Source organism: Podarcis tiliguerta (assembly GCF_965153285.1).
Source record: "Podarcis tiliguerta genome assembly, chromosome: 12".
In the NCBI taxonomy this organism is placed as follows: domain Eukaryota; kingdom Metazoa; phylum Chordata; class Lepidosauria; order Squamata; family Lacertidae; genus Podarcis; species Podarcis tiliguerta.
In genome coordinates, this window is record NC_139545.1 from 27,616,512 (window position 1) to 27,639,101 (window position 22,590).

The window sequence follows — 22,590 nt, forward strand, 5'->3', positions numbered from 1 at the left end:
ACTTATGTACACTTAAAGGGGGGCTAGCTCAGTGAAAAAGCACCAGCTTCGTGTGCAAAAAGTCTTAAACCCAAAACAGCTACATGATAACTGAGCACATTTAGGGGGGAAAGGAGGGTGGTGAACTTTGGGGTAGTGAGATGGAATGGAGTACCCTGGAAAGGGCATGGCTAGCTGATAGGGAGCCCTGAATGGGACACGCCACACTGCAGCACTTTGTCACAGATAGTACTTGTTGAATATATCTCAATTTTCTCACAAACTCTCACCCCATCACAATAAGTGGTGTGGGAGAGACATATTTTCCTGACAACTTCAACATATTTGGAAATGTTGCATCTTTACTCCAGCTGCGGTCAAGCCATCTCACACTTCATCATTCAATGCACAATCACTGAAAGTCCTCTCTAAACACCGTCATCCTATTATCTGCCTGTTCATTCGTCTTGTTTCCAAGTTATTCCAGATGTGTCCACTGCTTTGTCTGATCATTGCTTTTGTTATCTACGTTAGCTTCTTGCTTCCACTGCTAATTGGACCACTTATCATCATTTCCCTAACCTAGAGTGCTCCGGCCTGCTTCTCTCTCTACTCTGCTCCCCTCAACTCTTTTTACCAAAATGCCGTACAAAACAAAGCAAAAGCAAGTGAGCAGCAATGAACAGCAGTCACTATTTGCCTGCTACTCTGGCCTTGTGCGTTATCATATCTTAACGCTGCCCAGCCGATGGCTTCTGGACTCATCATGAATTTTGCTTGATATTCCGGTCCAAAAGCTCTCGTACTCTACTCTGACATCCCTACCCCAACCGAATCAACAAGACTACAGTCAGGTGTTCATTCATTCCCTTTCCATACAAAGTCTGGAGCGTGTTTTATAACCATCACTAGATGACACCCAGCGTACTGGAAGAAGCAAATATCACCAATGTCGAGGGAATGATTTTTCAACATCAACTTCATTGGACTGATCATGTTGTGCAGATGCCAGATTATCGTCTTCCTAAGCAACTACTCTATTCCCAATTTAAGAATGGAAAGCGTAATGCTGGTGGTCAACAAGAGAGGTTCAAATATTCTCTCAAGGCAAATGTAAAAAAATGTAGTATAAACACCGACAACTGGGAGAAATGTGCTAAGAGGAAGGCACACTTGGCAAACCCTCACCATGACCAACTCTCGCCCGGAAACCTATGTCCCCACTATGGAAGGACGTGTGGGTCCAGAATTGGCCTCCACAATCACTTACGGACTCACTGTTAAGATCATGTTCATGGAATACAATCTTACTTGGCTAGGAGTGATCACCAAAGAAGACGACACCCATAAGCAAGTGCTGAAAGGGGTGTGAGAAAAAGGCCCTGTCTGGGGGAGGCGTGATCATATGTATTTGAATTGATTGTCTGATTTTATGTTAATACGTTATACATTTGATTTTAGCTGCTCTGAGCCCAGTTTTGGCCAGGGAGGGTGGGGTTTAAATAAAAATTATTATTATTAAAATTATTATTAGTATTATTATTAAGAAAGGAACAGATTCCTTTGGAATTCGGACGGGCAGCACATTCCTAAGCAGAAGCTGGACCCCACTTGCATTCACACAGTGGGCCATACTCCATAGAAAGCGCGTCCAGAGGAGGTTTGTGCCTCCAACTTGTCCTAGAGCCATTTCTCTCTCCCGCCTCCAATCATGACTGACTTTTTGCCACCAGTCCAAATTGCAAGGAACTCCTCACAACGACCTCGGCAAGTTTTTGTGAACGTGAGCCCAGCTCTCCTCAAGTCTCTCACAGCGCGCCACATACTGACTGGCCTGTCCCACTCCATCGCCCTTTCCTCACGTCCCGCCGCTCCAGACCCGCGTCGCTTGAGGGGCGAGTCGAGAGAGAGGCAGCGAGCCCGCCCTCAGCCCGTGCCTGCGTGAGGGGAAGCGGTTGTGGGCGGAGGAGGGAGGCGGCAAGGCGGCCTGGCCAGAGAGAGGCCTGCCCAGCAGTGTCTCGCCGCCCCAATGGGCGGCCGCGCCGGCGAGAGTAGCAGCGGCAGCAGCGTCGGCGGCGTCTCGCGCAGCCTCCTCAAGATGGCCGCCTCTCCTGAGCGACCTGCGGAGGCGGCGTCGGCTGCTGTGGGCTTGGCGCTACGGAGGCACCGCTGAGGAGGGTGGCAGCCGGCTGGCGCCGTTCCCCCTGCGGCGGGCGGCGGTGGCCCCGGGCAGACGTTGCGAGCTGCAACACCATGCGGCGGGGCTAGAGCCGGAGGCTCCCACCGCGAGCAAGGATGTTAGCTGAGGTAAGAGAGCCGCAGGCGAGACGGACCGGGCAGCGGCGGCGGAGGAGAAAAAGGGGCCCGGAGGCTGCAGGCCGCTCGCCCTGCGCGGCGCTCCGAGAGGTCCTGCCTTCGTGACAGCGGCCAGCCGCCCGCGAGAGACTCCTCGGGCCCCGTTTCCACGGCGGCGAGGGCCGTTGGGTCTCTGGATAGTTGTTTTTTTTACCCCCGCGGGCCCTTGTGGGTGCTGCTGCCGCCCCTCTGCAAGCCGGCCGAGGGTGGCTTTGGGTCGTTTCATAAGGACGTCGGTGTGATGAAGCTGAATGCCCGGCTGCTCCCGGTAGGCCTCCTTCGGGAGGCGTTGGCCTCCGGATGCAGGTCCGCACCTGGATTTCCTTCTCCATCCCTTCTCGGGGTCTCCCCTCCCCCCAGGGTTAACTGACGAGCACCGGGGCAGCTTTATTACCCCGAGCCGAGAGAGAGGCGGCCACCAGCTCGGCACTTTCCTTATCTCCCTCAGTTTCACTCATGTGACCCTGCAGCATATCTCGTAAAGAGAAAGCGAAGCGAGTTGTTGATAGTATTGTTCTTGGCGGTGGTAATGTTACGGAACTTTCTCAGTGTAAAAGAAGCAACCCCGAATTATTATTATTTTTTTAGGGTGGTTTGGGGGTGTGTGATGGGACAGGAACTCAAGTCTTGTTTTCTCAGGACTGCCTGCTGCTTGGACTCAGCCAGCCTCAATGGCTTAAACTTTTTAGGGTACTGTAATTAGAATTGTGGTTTGTGAGTGTTGCCTCCTGTGTTGCTGCTCATCTTTTGGTGGAGTGGGTAGGACTTGGGGCCCTTACAAATGTGTTGCCGGAAAAGCATTTCATGTGTTTTGTCCTCTCTGTTGTCTGGTTTTTGTTTTTATTTTTGTCAAGCTGCTTTGAGACTTGTTATTGGGGGGGAGGAATAAAAATGACTTCCTGTACTAAGTAAATAATAGCAGCAGCAACTTGATTGAATGCTAGTGTTATGCTTTTGGTATAAAGTGTGCTAGCTGTGTTCTTCCAGGTTAAGGAGCAAACACTCTTTTAGTGCAGACCTATGTACCGTATAGTGACTCAGAAGTAAGCCCCATTGTGTTCAGTGGGACTATTCCCAGGTAGGTGTGCATAGGATTGCCACCTTGTTATGTTTTCCGCAAAAGTGTCATCAAGCTTTTAAGTTACACAGAAGTTGCACGAGGCTGCTAATTCTTTGCTGTTGTATTTTTCTGGATACTTAAGTGGTCCAGCTGCTGGTGGTTAACGGGTCAAAGGTATTGTTGAATAATACATTGAATACCTTGTGATAACTCAAGTCGCTCACCAGTGCCGTGACCCTAAAGGTATTGGCTTGGACCATACTGAACATATGAAGCTCCTTCATACTCTGAGATCATTAGTATTGCCTATTCCTAAGTGGGACCAGCTTCGTGGAGTCCAGGGCAGTGGGTTTTCTCAACCCTGCTCCCCTAAATTCTTTTAATTGATAAGTGCAACTGGGGTTTCTGGTTGCAAAGCAATTGATGCACTCTTGTCATTAAATTCTGCAAAAGAAATGATTAATAAGATACCTTGCTGCTGCTTTCATGTCATTTCAAACTGTAATGTATGAATCTGAGGATTATGTACAGTACAGTGGTACCTCGGGTTACATACGCTTCAGGTTACATACACTTCAGGTTACAGACTCCGCTAACCCAGAAATAGTGCTTCAGGTTAAGAACTTTGCTTCAGGATGAGAACAGAAATCGTGCTCCCGCAGTGCAGCAGCAGCAGGAGGCCCCATTAGCTAAAGTGGTGTTTCAGGTTAAGAACAGTTTCAGGCTAAGTATGGACCTCTGGAACGAATTAAGTACTTAACCCGAGGTACCACTGTATATGAATTCAGTAACTATACGTGACAGTAACTATACGTGATGGGACGCAGGTGGCGCTGTGGGTTAAAGCCTCAGTGCCTAGGGCTTGCCGATCGAAAGGTCGGCAGTTCGAATCCCCGCGGCGGGGTGCGCTCCCGCTGTTCGGTCCCAGCGCCTGCCAACCTAGCAGTTCGAAAGCACCCCTGGGTGCAAGTAGATAAATAGGGACCGCTTACTAGCGGGAAGGTAAACGGCGTTTCCGTGTGCGGCTCTGGCTTGCCAGAGCAGCGATGTCACGCTGGCCACGTGACCCGGAAGTGTCTTCGGACAGCGCTGGCCCTTGGCCTCTTTGAGTGAGATGGGCGCACAACCCTAGAGTCTGTCAAGACTGGCCCGTACGGGCAGGGGTACCTTTAACTTTTTAACTATACGTGACAACCAAATAACATGGTTACTGCTGCCGGCACTAGACATTTCCATGTAATTTGGAAGCTTGCTTGCTTTTTCACCAACAGAAATGATGACATAAGAAGAAACTGCTGAATCAGGTCAGTTGCCCATCTTGTCCTGCATCCTGTTCTCAAATTTGCAGCCAGATGCCTACGAGAAGCCAGCAAACAGGACATGAGAGCAACAGTAGTCATTGCAGTTCCCAGCAACTGGTATTCAGAGGCATAATGCCTCTGACAGTGGAGATAGGTGCAAACATATTATTCTCTGAAGTGGTGTATAAAAAAATTATTAGCGGATAGTAACAGATAGTATTTATTGCAGTGCTTTGAGCGCTCTAAAGTGCTTCACATATATGCCTTGATAATGCTTACAATAGGCCTGTATGGAAATTCACTCTTATTATTTCCACATTGCATATTGGCTGAGACTAATATATAATGATTCGCCTAAGGCTGCACCTAATCATTGTGAGGCAGATGCATACTTGTTAACTATGCAGTAAAATACATTTTTTATTTACATTTCCTGTTCATCCTGTGATCAGCTGTTTAAAAGTTCACTTGACCTGATAGCATTTAATAATGTATTGTGACTATTGAAGAAATACTGTTTTGAGAAGTTATTTTCTCAGGATTTATGTACGTTTTTGGTACGTGTCGGACACACAGGAACTTTCTATTTTGATCTGTCTCTTTCATTTTGTTCAGATATGTACATTCCAGAATGAAAGGTGCAGGGTAGTGCTAGTGGATTTCTATCAGCATAAGAGCTGGAGACGGAGATGCCTTGCACAGTGAGCACTTGACTAATACTGCTATCTATGTAAAATGAAAGGAACTTAGAAGCAGCACTGGCACCCAACCTCTGTATCAGCCTTGCAACTCATTTTGATTAAAAGATCTAGCTTGGGGGTAATCAGAAAAGTGTGAGCATGAAGTATTACACATATGTCATCTTTAAATTGCTTACAGCACTGCCCTATACATGTTTGTTTGAAAGTGTGTCCTGCTCTGTTCATTGAGGCTTAGTCCCTAATGTGTAGGTCTACAGTCCTAAAATAGCTTCTGAGTATCAATACTTGTTTAATAAGTATTGTAACACAGTTTTACTGGTGCTTTCATTGGATAGTAGTTGTGCATGTTTGACTGAACTTATTCAATCAGTCCCAGGTTTCCTTGCTGATATTTTAGTACTAATCCCCCCATGCATTTTTATAGAAATTTCCCCCTCCCTGCCATTTTTTACAAAGTTCATAACACTGGAGAGAACCAAATAGATTACCTAGTTCTACCTTGAATGGAATATCATGTACCTGAAATGCCTGCAATGGAAGCCTGTGCAACTTAAAATTAAACAAATAAACACACTCAGCAAATTTCCAGGAAAAGGGGATCACCAGTACCAACATTTCTTATAGTTACAAAGTTTCCCTCCCTGAACTCACCACTCTAACTTACAAGTGGTATGCTATCCACATTGGCAAAGTTTGGAAGAAGAAGAAGAGTTTGATTTGATATCCCGCTTTATCACTCCCTTCAGGAGTCTCAAAGCGGCTCACAATCTCCTTTCCCTTCCTCCCCTACAACAAACACTCTGTGAGGTGAGTGGGGCTGAGAGACTTCAGAGAAGTGTGACTAGCCCAAGGTCACCCAGCAGCTGCATGTGGAGGAGTGGGGAAGCAAACCCGGTTCCCCAGATTACGAGTCTACCGCTCTTAACAAGTTCACAACTTCTAGTCAGTTTTGATTAATGAAACACAAATATTCATCATTCTCAAATATAAGATTGATATTTGTCTACTAGACCTTTGTTTTGCTAATATTTGTAGCAGGGTCTATAGTGGGAGGGGAGTATTGCAAAGCAATGCATGTGTTCGTGAATATTCCATGGTAGAGTTAGAACCGTTTCCTATGCCTTTGCCAGCTCACTGCAGCCGGGGCAGGAGAGGGTGGACATCTTTCACCTGCTCTGGTTTTCTCCTCCCACCACCAAAAAACTTGTTCCCATTGATTGTCAGCTCCAGAATTTGTATAGCTGTGGGATCCTTATGTGGTGTGTGAGGAAAGATTGAGGGCACAAGGAGAAGGAGACGACAGAGGACAAGTTGTTTGGACAGTGTTCTCGAAGCTACTAATGTGAGTTTGACCAAACTGTGGGAGGCAGTGGAAGACAGGAGTGCCTGGTGTGCTCTGGTCCATGGGGTCATAAAGAGTTGGACACAACTAAACAACTGAACAACAACAATAAGGATCTTGGAGCTCACTGCTCTCTTGTTGTAGTTTGCTCTTTTGAATCAAAAGGTTATGAGATATGGGCATTCACATCTGTATTATAAGAAATACAACGTTTGATGACCCAGTCTTTTCTAAGGCTGATGGGCTGGCCATTAATCATGTTATTATAACTTTGGTCCTCTAGTTTTCCAGGTCCACCAGATTATTGCTAATATAGCAGCATGGGCTGGGACTGATTTGGTTGACAAAAACCATCATCAGAAGAGATCACTGTCAAACTGCATAATGATTTGGTCTAGATTGGAGAGCCAATGTGGTGTAGTGGTTAAGAGCGGTAGTCTCGTAATCTGGTGAACCGGGTTCGTGTCTCTGCTCCTCCGCATGTACTCCACTGCTGGGTGACCTTGGGCTAGTCACACTTCTTTGAAGTCTCTCAGCCTCACTCACCTCACAGAGTGTTTGTTGTGGGGGTGGAAGGGAAAGGAGAATGTTAGCCACTTTGAGACTCCTTTGGGTAGTGATAAAGCAGGATATCAAATCCAAACTCTTCTTCTTCTTCTTCTTCTTCTTCTTCTTCTTCTTCTTCTAGATTTTCCGAGCTTAAAAGTTGAAAGAAGCAAAAGCACAAGTCATTTAGAAACATCAGTCTGCTTATCACATGGTCCACAGCCTACACATTTTTGATGTTCTGATTAATGACATAATAGAACTAAAATTAGGACATATTATTTCTGGGAATAGGAGAATTGCTGACTGTCTACATTTCTTGAAGGGAGCCAGACTCTACTTTTGAAAATAAGCTATAAATTATTAGATAAAGCTGAATAGTTCTATCATTCTATTGCTATTATTCACACCATATTAATAGATATGGGTACCAATAACAATGATTGTCTTATCTCTACTAGAATTTATATATGCAAACTGCATCTTTGCAGTCTTGCTTGGGGTAGGACAAACTATGATGAATAAATCAAAGCAATTACATGCTCACAGTCCTGCCTATATCAGTCATAAAATTAAGTTGGTAAAAAAGTACAAAAGTCAGAAATGGCTAGTTTTAAATAACTAAAGCTATTGGGTTATATTCAACATTGGTCATACTCTCAATGGCTCCATTGACGTTAGTCTGTTGACTTCAGTATGTCTACTGACTTACTAAGTATCACCCACTATAATGGGTAGGAAATTGGATTTTGCCAGCAGGCTGTGTTGTTACCTCCCTCACTATTTCTGCAATCAACTGATGCCACAATGACACTGAAATCAAAATATGTAGATAAAGGCACAGTGAGGATACGTGAAGGCCCATGCTTGGAGTTTTGCAAGCCCTGACAATTTGCTGATAGTTGGAGTTTACAAAACATGGTCACAGTGCTTAGCAGACCCCAGTCAACTGATCAGAACTTTAAGCACTGCTATGTACTAGGTTTCACAACACCAGCATCCGGTTTTTTGGATAGATGCTTGGATGCTAGAAGTGCTCTGGACAGGGTGTGTAATAGTCAAAGAAAGGGTACTATATAGTTTCCAGGTGATACATACAATTTCCTCCTTACTTCCAAGTGTATACCTCGCCCAGAGGCAGCTGTAGGGGAGCATGACTGCTGCGATTGCATCAGGCATGGAGCTTCTGTTCTGGGGCACTTTTACTCCAATGAAAGGTGAGAGACAGGAGGGCGGGGCAGGGCTGGCTTTTGGCATCTCACAGGGTGCCGCTGAAATTTGAGATGCTGAGGTCCACCACTGCCTTGGCTCTATGCTTATGGTTATTGATTTCCCAGCCATCCATGCTTGATTTCCCAGCCATCCAAGCATTAATTTATGCTTACCATCTAAACTTGTGCAAATTTGAACTGGCACAATGTATTTAAATAACACATTTTTCCTAATGCAGAATATGGGAGTTTCTCAGTATTTTTGCACCATCAGCTGTAGCTTGTTGTCACAAAATTTTATTTTATTCTACCTAGTGCAAATATATTTTGAAGAGCATATTTTTTCCTATGTTGAGGAACCTATCTAAGTAGTAGTTCTGATGTTTATATATCCACAGAGATAGAGAATTGTGTCTAACACTGACTTTAAATAAAACAATTACCGTACAATTTTGCAGACTAAAGAAAATTCTGGTATATTTATAAAGTATAAGCGAAAAGTTCAAACACTATAGGCCTTTCTCATGTGATTTATAACTGCATAGACAAGCACAATTGTGAAACACCATAACTGAGTCATACATCTATTATAGATTTTAAGAGCTGACTGTGAAAACAAGCTGGGTGACACCTTGTTATTTGCTCTCCAGGCCTTTGCATTAGGACCACATTGTCATCCTGTTTGTTACGTCAAGCAGAGGATACAATATGAGATAATATGTGATCATGCACACAGAAAACTTTGCCTTTTTGTGTTTAGCAACCCCTTTCCAAGTGCCCACTGAGTGATTGGCCTATAAGGGCAAAGAGGACAGTACTCTGCCACTCTTGCAACCCAGAGCCAGAGGCACTCTTCTTTAACCTTTCCCCCCATGTTATGTCTACCTCCTTGGAGTCTGCATCACTACTGCCTGGGTATATATACCCCCATAACCCTCCAGGGAAAAAAAAGACAAACACCAAAGTCTATCCCGCATGTTGTGGGATTATTTTCAGTCCATGCGGTCAGCTGATGTGGCTAAGGGGCTGGTGGCTATCACATCTGACCATGTGCCTTCAAGGCATATTAAATCTAGTTGAGTGGGTGTTGACTGGTTGGGTTCAGAGCGTGGTGAATGTTTCATTGCATAAGGCAGTGGTTCCTGTAATGATCAATCACTCTTAAAGAAACTAGTCCTGGACACCTTGGACTGGAAAAACTGTCAACCAGCTGCAGATACCCACTTTTGGGGGCAGATGGTGGAGAGAGTAGTGGCATGGGAACCATAAGCATTATTGGATGGCACAAGTAAACATACATTGGATTGGACTTGGTGTGGTAAAATAAATTCGTTTCTGAAGGTAATATTTTCTGACTTCTCTATATGAATGATATGGTAGCACTATATGTAATTATTTATTATAATGTGATTTCTAACACAAACATATGCATTTTTACTCAAAAGAAACTTCATTGTGTTCATTTAGACTTGCAGTCATTGGAGTACATGTACAAGTGCAAATTTGCAGTGCTTTGCCTACCACCAGCCCTGCCTATTGTTAGCCCTGGCTCTGCCTGCTGTTAACTGCCCTTCCCACTGTTCAACCTACCCCAGTGGACACCAGCTTGCATTGGTCATGGCTGGTTGCAGTTGCACACAGAATTCCATGCACACTATGCCACTGGTGCTGCCTGTACTCTGGTAGCAGTTGCTCACTAGCAGCATAACCCATGACTACCACACCCAGGAAGAAAAAGTTCCTGACTTCATACTTCTGCTGCTGCAAATGCTTGGCTGAAAATATCTAATCTTAGAATGCACGGGTTACTCTTGGGCTTTTGAGCACGGGGGCATTGGCCCTTCTTTGTAAAACTGATGGCTTGACACAGGAACATGAGTGGTGAGAAATAAGTCGTTAGGATTGTGTGTAGCTGCTGCTATGACCAAGTAAGCATATAATTGCAAAACATGCAGTATTGCAGGCAAATATGCAGATACTTAGAATTAGGGCGTTAAGTGGTAAAAACTTCTTGATATCAATCTTAGTTGCTAGTTATAAGCCACTTATAATTTTACTATTCTCTTGTAGGCTGCCACTGGATTTGAAGTATTGTCACGTGCATTGTTAATAGTCTTAAAGTATCATCATGTGTAATGTCATGTGCATTGTTGAAAGGTACTATACTGCAGCCTTGTAAATAAGCTTGGAATAATTACTAGACTGCAGTCCCTTTTCTTACTAGTTTGCTAAGAAATTAGCAGCCTGCTTTTCCATGCTGGCCCTTAAGGAGGTTAAGCCTCTTAGCAGGCAAATAAAAAAGCCTTATAACAAGTGGACTAGCGGAGGAGGAATGAGTGATCTGCGAGTCTGCTTCAGATTGTAAAAGAGTAGACTTCCATTCTTCAGGTGGTACAGAGACAAAGTGGGCTGCTGGAGGAGGGATGGGGTCCTTCCATGAAACCTTCTCACTGTCTGACATGTACCAAAAATGTACATTAATCCTGAGAAAAGAACTTCTCAAAACAGTATTTCCTCAATAGTCACAATACATTATTAAATGCTATCAGGTCAAGTGAACTTTTAAACAGCTGATCACAAGATGACCAGGTAATTCTGTACACTTGCCTTCCATGGAATTCGTGGCTTCCTATGGCTGCTAGGCTAGTGCTTCTATATGTGTCTGTTGTAATGCTTACATCAATGTTTGGCTTTTAACAAAGCACTTTAAGATGGGAAGGTTGACCCTTATAAAATGTTCATTAGTGATGCAGATGGCTCGAAATATGTTGCCTTTAGTATCTATCTAGTTTTGTTTCAGAAGCAAGTGCTGGTGAAGAGTGCTAAATGGGGATCTTAGAACAGTCAAAAACTAAAAGGAGATGGACAAAGCAATATGATTATCAGTACATCTTCCCTGTTCCTTCCATCATCATTAATTCAAATGCTCTAGTTGCTTTTCTCACCCAACTTTGGTAGGTAGTCATCTCAACATGCTTTCCATATTCTAAAGTCATTGTTCTTGTTAATAATAATAATAAATTGTTAAGTTTTAAATCTCTTTTCAGTGTAATTCTAGAACTTTTAATAGACTGATTCTATTTTTGTAGTTTAAAATATTATGTCAACTTGAAATAATGAGGCACAAGTCTCATCTTCACAAGCTTCTATTTTTGTTTAATGCAGACATGGGCAGACTTCAGGGTGGTGAGATCTATTTTGTTTTTTGCAGGAATGCTGAGGTTCACCAATGGGACCCAGCTGGAGGATGGGGCCAATTATGTACTAAACCCAATGAACTGTGAACTAGAGGAACTTGCATATATAAGTACAAATATACACCTGAGTTACCACAGATCAGGAAATTCTAACAGTCTCATTGACAATTACTTTGAGGGGTTTGTGTGTGTGTTGTAGTTGTTAAATAATTGGGAACCAGAAAACATGCCTCTGCAATGCAAATAATCCAGGGATCAATCTGCCTTTGCTTGTCTCTTTCTTAATGAACTTTGCTTGTGGTTGTAATGGGGAAAAACCTTTATACAGTCATTGTTGTTGTTTAGTCGTTCAGTCGTGTCCGACTCTTCGTGACCCCATGGACCAGAGCACGCCAGGCACTTCTGTCTTCCACTGCCACCCGCAGTTTGGTCAGATTCATGTTTGTAGCTTCGAGAACACTGTCTAACCATCTCGTCCTCTGTCGTCCCCTTCTCCTTGTGCCCTCCATCTTTCCCAACATCAGGGTCTTTTCCAGGGAGTCTTCTCTTCTCATGAGGTGGCCAAAGTATTGGAGCCTCAGCTTCACAATCTGTCCTTCCAGTGAGCACTCAGGGCTGATTTCCTTAAGAATGGATGCGTTTGATCTTCTTGCGGTCCATGGGACTCTCAAGAGTCTCCTCCAGCACCATAATTCAAAAGCGTCAATTCTTTGGCGATCAGCCTTCTTGATGGTCCAGCTCTCACTTCCATACATCACTACTGGGAAAACCATAGCTTTTACTATACGGACCTTTGTTGGTAAGGTGATGTCTCTACTTTTTAAAATGCTATCTAGGTTTACCATTGCTTTCCTCCCAAGAAGCAGGCGTCTCTTAATTTCGTGGCTGCTGTCACCATCTGCAGTGATCATGGAGCCCAAGAAAGTAAAATCTCTCACTGCCTCCATTTCCTCCCCTTCTATTTGCCAGGAGGTGATGGGACCAGTGGCCATGATCTTCGTTTTTTTGATGTTGAGCTTCAGACCATATTTTGTGCTCTCCTCTTTCACCCTCAATAAAAGGTTTTTTAATTCCTCCTCACTTTCTGCCATCAAGGTTGTGTCATCTGCATATCTGAGGTTGTTGATATTTCTTCCAGCAATCTTAATTCCGGCTAGGGATTCATCCAGCCCAGCCTTTCGCATGATGAATTCTGCATATAAGTTAAATAAGCAGGGAGACAAAATACAGCCTTGTCGTACTCCTTTCCCAATTTTGAACCAATCAGTTGTTCCATATCCAGTTCTAACTGTAGCTTCTTGTCCCACATAGAGATTTCTCAGGAGACAGATGAGGTGATCAGGCACTCCCATTTCTTTAAGCACTTGCCATAGTTTGCTGTGATCGACACAGTCAAAGGCTTTTGCATAGTCAATGAAGCAGAAGTAGATGTCTTTCTGGAACTCTCTAGCTTTCTCCATAATCCAGCGCATGTTTGCAATTTGGTCTCTGGTTCCCCTGCCTCTTCTAAATCCAGCTTGCACTTCTGGGAGTTCTCGGTCCACATACTGCTTGAGCCTTCCTTGAAGAATTTTAAGCATAACCTTGCTAGCGTGTGAAATGAGTGCAATTGTGCGGTAGTTGGAGCATTCTTTAGCACTGCCCTTCTTTGGGATTGGGATGTAGACTGACCTTCTCCAATCTTCTGGCCACTGCTGAGTTTTCATGCTTCAGGATAAGTATTTTCGGGTTGCGCTTCGCGGTAACCCGGAAGTAACGGAGCACGTTACTTCCGGGTTTCGCCGCATGCGCAGATGGTCAAAATGACGTCTCGCGCATGCGTGGAAATGGCAAAACGTGACCCGCAGACACGCTGTGGCATCTTACGTTCTATTCAGGATGCGAATGGGGCTCCGGAACGGATCCCGTTCACATCCTAAGGTACCACTGTATATTGAACCTGTTTGTATATTACTGCAGGTACATCATGAGAGATAGTAACTTATATTGCTGAAATTATTTCTAAATAATAGAGCATCGTGATAACACTAATCACCCATGGGTGTAATACCTAGTTACCAGTTTGAGGTCCTGTATTTCTTACTTGCCTAGTAGTTGTTTCAACATTAGCTTTATGTTGCTGTTTCACTTGTCCATGATAGCAACAGCACCATTTCATCTAATGGTATAGCATTAAAATAATAGAAGGTTGATGTCACAAGGTAAATGCCATAATAGACAACATAAATAGTAATGTAGTGTTTAGATGAAGGTCAGTATCATTTGGAGCAATATAATGCTTTGTTATACATAGCACTGTTCACTTATGTCTTTATGTTAATTGCTTAAATTTAGTTGACTCAGATGTCTTTATTTGGAAGACAACAGGTTTGAAATTTAATTAATTCTATGTTGTGGGCATAGGTGGAATTAGATCATAACTGAAAAGCAGCTACATAGAAACAATATAAGGTTTTGTAATCTTGAGCTCTCCTTTATCCCAGACATCAAGGGTGAGCTTAGCTGACATGCTAAAAGTGCAGTTCTCAGTAAGCGCTTTCAGAAGTAGATGTTGGTGAGTTCAGTGGTACTGCCAAATAAGTAGGATCTATGCACAGGTTTGTAGTCTAAGCCTAGAATCTTAAGCACACATTTAGTTTTGGAACTTGAATCTCTTTGCTTGATGTATTTTGGAGTTGGAATGTAGAATTTCCATGACCCTTGATTTGGAAGTAACTATGGGATACAGTTGGCTGAATCCCTGTTTTTGAATTTGAGGTATGTTGCATGTGTCATAATTCATTGTCTCCCCTTGCTCAGATCACAGGAAGTGGAATTTATGAATTAAGCTTTAATATGTACTTTACTGTGTATGCATATGATTTAAATTGCTTTCTTCCTGACATGTGCAGAAAATCTTAGCCACCTATAAATATCCACCCTAATTCCTAATTTGCTAATGCAAGCATATTGCAGATTATTGACTGCGTCCTACTCTCACTCTTGTTTTCTTGTGGAAGAGAAAAGGTAGTATTGTGGCAGCACCACAGCTAGCACCCTCAATTAAAACACAGTGATTCTGTAAAATCTGTAGGAAAAAACGCAAAGGAAGCAGCCTTCCTCAAGCTGGTGTCCTCCAGATGTTGTTGGACTTCAACTCCTATCAGTTCCAGCTAGCAGGCACAACAGTCAGGGAAGCAGCTTGGGAAGGCTGCCTTCAGGGATAGGGAATTTCTCAGAGCAGCCCAGGACAGATTCTGCGTTCTGTCAACACTGAGCATGCTTAATCTCTATTGGGAGAAGAATTCACCCCGAGAGGAATTCATCATATTAGAGAGAGAGAATCAAATTGAATCGAATCATAGAGTTGGAAGGGACCACGAGGGTTTTTTGCCCAACAACTCTTATTGATCCTCTCCTCGCCCTTCTGGTCTAGATTGGTGCTATACCAGATAGCCAGATAGATACAGCTGGGTCACAGTAGGGCAGTTCATCAATTTAGGTCTCAGTAATTTATGCCAGGTCAGTCTGCAATCATAGGAACATAGGAAGCTGCTTTATGCTAAGTCTCACTCCTGGTCCATCTAGCTTAATGTTGTCTACCCTGCGAAGCAGTGACTTTCATAGTCCTACCTGGAGATGGTCAAAAGACATTTGGGTTCAGGTATCAATAAACCTGGTTGACAAAATCACCCAGTGCAGTAATATCTCAACCTGATTGAACAGCTCCAAAGAGCCCAGTGGGCAAACAACAGCTTAGTGGCCGATAAAATTCAGTGTAAGATGCAAAATAATGTATACAGACAGTGACTAGGACAGGGGCGAGGCACGCAGGGGCTGGGAATGGAACCCCCACCTGAAATCGTCATCAACTGTATTGGGATGAATTACCGGTATTTGTTACATTTCTAGATTGCCCTTCCTCCCAAGGGAGCCCAGGGCAATGCACAATAAAATAGGGGGTGGGGAATAAGTATTCTAAATAAAACCTAGCAATAACCAATATACTGTAACATCAGCAAAACTCAGAACCATTAAACACAATATACCACTATCTTCAGCTGTATTAAAGCAAACTAACCTCAGTTTGTAAAAGTCTGCATAAACAAAAATATATTCAACTGGCATCTAAACATGCAAAACAAAGATGATGGGGGGGAGCAGCCTGGCCACGGAAGCAGATGCTGCTTCTGCCATCCCTTTTCTTAATTTGCCCAGAGTTTCCCAATGCCATACTGTGACATACCTCCTATTCACTACCAGTAAAGGCACCTTAGTCTCATTTTCAGCTCATGCAGGCACATAATACTAAATATCTAATTAACAAAAACAGCTATAATGCAGTGAATCACATTGGTACATATAAAAAATGCAAATAGAATTATTAAATTGTGTCATATGAGCAAGGTACTTAAAGTGCTCAGCATCAATACAGTGGTACGTCTGGTTACGAACGGAATCTGTTCCGGAGGCCCGGCTGCATCCTGAAAACTTTGTAACTGCAGGCACCCTTCTGCGCACCCACGCAGCGCAATTCAGCGCTTCTGCACACATGTGCAGAAGGCTTCTGTGCATGCGTGCATTGAAACCCGGAAGTATACACTTCCGGGTTTGCCCCATTCGCAACCCGAAGTTTACGTATCCAAACGTAAGCAGAGGTACAACTGTATATGCAAAGCAATAGTAATAGTTGCAGAAAACTAGTTGCAGATAACCAAAATAATAAATAGTGTAATAAACTTTTAAATAGTGTGATAAGCTTTTAAGCTAGTAAAAACATTTAAACCTTCAAAAGTGTACTATACTTCTAGTCAGTGCTTTTTTTTCTAAAAAAAAGTGTTTATGGGTACTCTCATTTTCCTACTCATGTTGAAATACTGTCCCTCAATGAGGCCAAACTTAGATTCACAAAATGTTTAGGGGTCTGCATCGCCCCAGAAAAAAACACTGCCTATAGTATACAACTGCAGTTTATAATTCACCTTAAAACTCAAGATATTCACAAAATATTTAGGTTCCTAATTTATGTCTCACATAAGTTCAACCCTGCCACTCACCAGAAAGAACTGAAGTATGTTCACTTGCACTGTCATTGAATGAAGCACTATGTAGTTCGCAGAGTTCCACTATGAGCTACTCTAATAAACCATCCACCAGCTTGTGGAGAATGGGGGGGTGTGCCCTGTCCCCATGATGAGTCCGTAAAGGGTTAACTCCCTTTGCTGTTTCCTCAACAGGATCAGCCCACAAGTTGCCTCCCACAGCCAGATCAGTTTTAGTGAGCTCCACCTGGAAGGTGTTTGGTTTTAGCTTCTAATCAGTCCCAGTCTGGCTGCACTTCATGTCAGTTTGCTGATGAAACAGCAGCAGTTGGTGGAAAAAGCAGGTGGGCTGCATGTTATGGCAGTGTTGTTTTTTTTCTCTTGTCGCTGACTCACTGATACTGTTGGAGTTCTTCTGTTCTCATCTTGGTCAGCATTGAACAAGACAGTTAAAACACATTATTTATGCATTCAAAGAAACGTTTTTAAACATAGTTAACATGAAGTGAAGATGTTAGGCTTCATGAAGCCATTATTTTTATTTTTATAGAATATCTCATACTTTTGCAAAACCTAACCCAGGCTACCACCTTCATGTATTGTTTCCAATAATATAACACATGTTTACTAGATGTAAGTCCTATTGAGTTCAAGTGTTTATACAATGATTGCAGCCTAATTAATATACATCAGACTAGGTTGTCAGTCTAAATGCTATTGTCCTCTTGTTATTTCACAAAGAGCAGAATTGGTGGAACCCCTAATCATCACACCAAAATTGAAAATATTTTTCTTTTAATTATTTATCGTTGTTTTAATGTAAATGTCAAACAGAAAATTCAATACTGCAATTCAGCCTGAAAGAAAAATAATTTGAGCAAATAACTGAAAATTCAGCTTTTATTTGAACACTATGCTTAATCAGAATTTCATAGAATTTTAAAATCAAGTAATTACTATGTTAAGGAAGTTTGAATGCAAAGAAATAAAACAAGACCTTTATATAATTACAGCATATGAAGTTAACCAGTAATTAAAAGCAAGACATGGTTGTAAAAATAGATGATAATAAGTAATGAATAAATCATCGCTATTTCACAGGCTGGTCCTTGGTATATGGTAATTTTTTTCAGCAACTCAGCAATGAAATACATTACCATCCTTTTTAAAAACAGCTATGGGGTCTTCCTCGTCCATTCCCATTGCTCTGAACTATATCATACTACTGTAATCTGATGTGCTGTTTTCCATCCTGGTTCTAAACACAGTTCTTGAAAATCCATTGTGTTCAGCAGGACTTGTTCTGTAAAACTTTGATTAGGATTTTGAGTTAAAATATCTCAGAATGTACTGTGGAGGGGAATTCACAAGTAGGATTGTACTAACAAATTTCCATTCGTGGATTTCTATTGGATCCAGATAGTTTTGTTTACTTGTTCATAGAATGAGAAGAGGCACCTTAATGCAGTCCAGCATAGTCCTCTTCCCCACCTTCAAACACTATTTGGCTACTGCCCTTTCTTTTTTTCTCCCTGATGTTTCTCTTCTCCAAACTGCTGCATGTATTGAGAGGAAACTCTTCCTTTCTCAGTCCCTCTGGTAAGTGTACAGAGGTGGAAAATCCTGCTGTTCATTCTGTTCTTCAAACTGTACTTGGGAACTGCTGAAGGACTTTGCAAGAAGACCAGGGGCTTTCCCCCTTGGTGAGTGAGATTGTTTGTGGATGCCACTTTGGATGATACAGTATTGGAAGCAGCATGACATGAACTGTTTGCTGTGGTAATATATTTACCCCTACGTGTGCACACACGCACATTCAATCAATCAATCAATCAATCAATCAATCTATGTTTTAAGATTCCTTAAAGGCTTGTCAGGTGTCCCTCAGTGGGAGAATAATAATGACAGACAAGCTTTTCTGAAGTACAGTTGCAGAAGGAGTGCTGGGTATGCAATAAAATACATTCATGTGAAGCTACAGAGAAAGCATGGCCACTACTCTAAATAAGCTGATTATGCTATAGGATCATCTGCCACGTGCAATGCATCTGTGTCTGACATTCATGGCTTATTTGGCAGTCAGTTTTCAGTGTTCCTTGAAGGTGAAATATTTCAAAGCCACTGTTATTTCTTCCTCTTATTTTAATAGATCATAATAGTCCTTGACCTGAACTGTTTACATTGTAACAATGAGTTTCTTACAGGAACAGAACAAGGCAATTCCAATTGTCATAATAAACAATGAACTTGTTGCCTGCCAGCCCATAATCACCAGTTCTTAGTTAGAGAAGTGAAAGATTATGAAGACAGCTGAATAATGAAGTACTCTTTAATGATGCACCTGTTTAATGCTAGGAAAATGGCAATATTGTGGAATTTCTTTTTAAGGTTGTTATAAAAACGGTATGTTAGCAGTCTAATAGAAGACATGCAGTGAACTTGGCAGATAGGACTCAATGCAACCAAAAATTAAGCACATTTGAATTCCCGTAATTCAGTGGGAGATTTTAACCCAATTGATAGTATGTTGAAATCAATGGGAATTAAAAGTGTTTTCATTTGTTTGAATCATGCCCTTGGTTTTTAATGTCTTTCCTTATCTTGGCTATGGACAGGAGGAAGAAAAGAGAAAGATGAATATTTATCTCTAGCTCTACTGGCCTTATTTGGGAATTCTCTAGGGATTAAAGTTCTATTACAGGGCTTTATTTAAGAGTCAAATACATTTGTGCAGTACTGGTGATCCTTGAAATATGCAGGCATGTGCCTTAGTGTCTGTGTTTATTATAAGTTCAAAAGTTGTTCATACTTTTAGCACATCTCTTGAGAAATATAACTCATTGTACATGTCACAACCAGTTTTGTCATATATATTTGCACCTTCAGATGTTTTAAATATCTCCTGATACTGTCCCCATGACAGCAGGAAAGAGTACAACCCAACATGCAAGTTGTTAAAATTAATCAACCATGCTGTTTTCTGTAAAAGACAGATTTAAAAATAGAATGCAAGATTAGTATTCTGGATCTCTCAATCTTGGGGGGGGGGGGTGGATCTATGGAGATGTTCAATTCTAAAAAAAGTTCCCCCCCAATGAACTGCTTCTGTGGGAATTTTCTAGAAGCATTCCGGTGTTGAAGAATGCTACGTTGTAAGAAGCCACCTTAAACCATTAATCTGGATATGTTTGACTCGATGACTTACAAGCACTTCAATAATTCTTGAGATGGAAGGAGAATGAGATAGAAACTTTTTCTGATAAAAAGTTTAATTGGAATGCAGGTTATGTGCAAAAGTCAATGGTCAACATTGTTACCATAGTTTTGGTAATAAGATGTTTGTGTTCTGTGCCTACAAGTTTAAGAAAACACTGGTTCCTTCTTCAGCCAGCTAGTAAAAAGCAATCTATTTGGGCCCACGTCATACCTGCATAGTATACTCTGTGGGAAGGTGAGAAGAATCTACCAGGAAACAAAATTATTTTTCTGCAGCTGCAGGGCATAAAACAAAGTGACATGTTACTGAGAGGCATACATCACTTTTAATGCCAGTTTTTGGAAATGGCAGGTGGGGAGAGTGCCTTTGTGCTCAAGTTCTGCTTGCAGGCCTCCTATGGGCATCTGGTTGGCCACTGTGAGAACAGGGATGCTGGACTAGGAAGAGCCATTGGCCAGATCCAACAGGGCTATTCTTTTTATGTTCAGTTCTATACCAACATTGTAAAATGTCCTGTTTTCTGAGTATTTTACTCTTGCTGGAGTCCCGGCTTGTTCAAGATCCATCTGTCATTTCCAGCCTTGGACAAAATGTGTTAGCATTTCCCCAAAACATCTCTTAGTTCCCTATAGTGTACTATCTCCCATTTATTGTTGATAAACAGATTTTTCTTCCTTCTGGGAATAATCAATTTAAATGGTAAACCATACGTGGATTCCAAAGTACTCCTTCACTTGTTGCCTTTTCTTTTTGAATAAAGGGAAGATAACAAAGATAACCTATAACAAAGAATAAGGTCTTAAAATTGAATAGGCTAGTTCCTCATTAAGATTTTTTGTTTTAGTACTGTTTCCAAATTACTATATGAATGATTATGAAACACGGGGTTTTAAAATATGTTTTTGGAGTTGCTTGCAATCTAGATGGAGAAAGTTGAGCACTTATAAAGTGTATATTGTAGTTTGGACTGTGGAAATGAGGTGCATTTTGTCTCCAGATGTTATTCCAGGATCTTTGCTCCCTGTCCCCAGCAGACTAAGAGGTAATGATAGCAAATATTGTTATAATATTAAGAGGAACTGATTGATTGCCACAGTTAAGTTCCCATTATCTTATGTATAAACTTGAAGAAGTTAGCGGTTTAGCAACTGATTTTACTTGATTATGTGTTTTAGTAAAGAATGAAAGATACCCCACTCTCCCGAGTGGTCTGCAGAAAGAGCCATTGTTATGACCACCCATTTCTTCTGCTTCTAGTCTAGAATTATGAGGGGTCAGCTAGTGGTCATGGGCCTAGATTAGCTCTGATCTCTACAGTAGGCTATTTGTAAATATTGCTCCTACAGTAGTCTTCTCTACCAGAATGAAGAAAAGCTTGCAAGATTTAGAACAAATTGCTTCTAGAGTCAATACAAATGACTTTTACAAACAGGATTGTAACAGGCTCCCACTCTCAGACGAAAGATGCTTGGCTAAGCAAATCCCAAAAGCTTTATTGATAACATCAGCAAACAGTATCACCACCAAGTACAGGATATACAGTGCAACAGTTCTTAAGCAAAGTTCTAAGCAAAGGCATTGTCCCAACACTTGACATGCCCCTCCTGCTCTGCTTTTAAAGAGCAAGGCCTGTCTTTTACCAGTTCAGGGCTGCAGCTATAATAATAATAATAATAATAATAATAATAATAATAATAATAATAATTTTTATTTATACCCCACCCTTCCCAGCCAAGGCCGGGCTCAGGGCGGCTAACAAGCAATAATAAAAATAAGTTGAATGAATACAACTTAAAAACAAAATTAAAATAGAACATTAAAATATTGAAACATTAAAATATTAAAATGTAGCCTCATCGCAGGAGGAGAAAGGGAAAAAAAAAGAAAGAAAGAAAGAGGGGAAGGGAATCAAATTGGCTCCAAACCAAAGGCCAGGTGGAACAACTCTTGTCTTACAGGCCCTGTGGAAAGAAATCAGATCCTGCAGGGCCCTGGTCTCATGAGGCAGAGCGTTCCACCAGGCCGGAGCCAGAGTTGAAAAGGCCCTGGCTCTGGTTGAAGCTAATCTAACTTCCTTAGGGCCCGGGACCACTAGGGTGTTGCTATTTATGGACCTTGAGGCTCTCCGTGGGGCATACCGGGAGAGGCGGTCCCGTAGGTACGAGGGTACCTAGGCCGTGAAGGGCTTTAAAGGTCAAAACCAGCATCTTAAATCTGACCCTGTACTCCACCGGGAACCAGTGCAGCTAGAAAAGCACTGGGTGAATATGCTCCCATGGCAGATGGGGAGCCTCGCTGCAGCCTTCTGCACCCGCTGGAGTTTCTGGGACAGCTTCAAGGGCAGCCCCGTGTAGAGCGAATTACAGTAATCAAGCCTGGAGGTGACCGTTGCATGGATCACTGTGGCCAGGTCGGGGCGGGAAAGGTAAGGGACCAGCCTATGTGATCAGAGATTGCCTGGCCTCAGTTATCCATGCTCTGATAACTTGCAGGTTAGACCAATATAATGTTCTAAACCTGGGGCTACTTTTGAATACTGTTTGGAAACTACAGTTTGTTCATAAAAAAAGCTGTCACATTATTAGCGGGGACTGGGGATTATGATTGCATTATGCTTTGCTATATTGAATGCACTGACTCTCACTTTATTATTCTTTTAG

At 42.3% G+C, this 22,590-nt stretch overlaps 1 protein-coding gene and 1 long non-coding RNA gene across 9 annotated transcripts in view; both read left to right on the forward strand.

Annotated features, from left to right (window-relative positions):
• The window catches only part of LOC310660671, a 365,222-nt gene that overhangs the window by 208,689 nt on the left and 133,943 nt on the right, over positions 1–22,590 (forward strand). The window lies entirely within an intron of this gene.
• SNX13 (sorting nexin 13) overlaps positions 1,853–22,590 on the forward strand; it is a 66,483-nt gene continuing 45,745 nt past the window's right edge. Inside the window, exon 1 of one of the 8 annotated variants that reach the window (XR_014503516.1) lies at positions 1,853–2,286. Coding sequence is in view for 6 of the 8 variants with exons in the window: in XM_083405354.1 (XP_083261480.1) it covers positions 2,275–2,286 (12 nt within the window). In the remaining 2 variants the exon portion in view is untranslated. Of the gene's footprint in view, positions 2,641–7,606; positions 11,450–22,590 lie in introns of those variants that run through there. The other 7 variants (XM_083405354.1, XM_083405350.1, XM_083405352.1 and 4 more) reach the window with 7 other exon arrangements.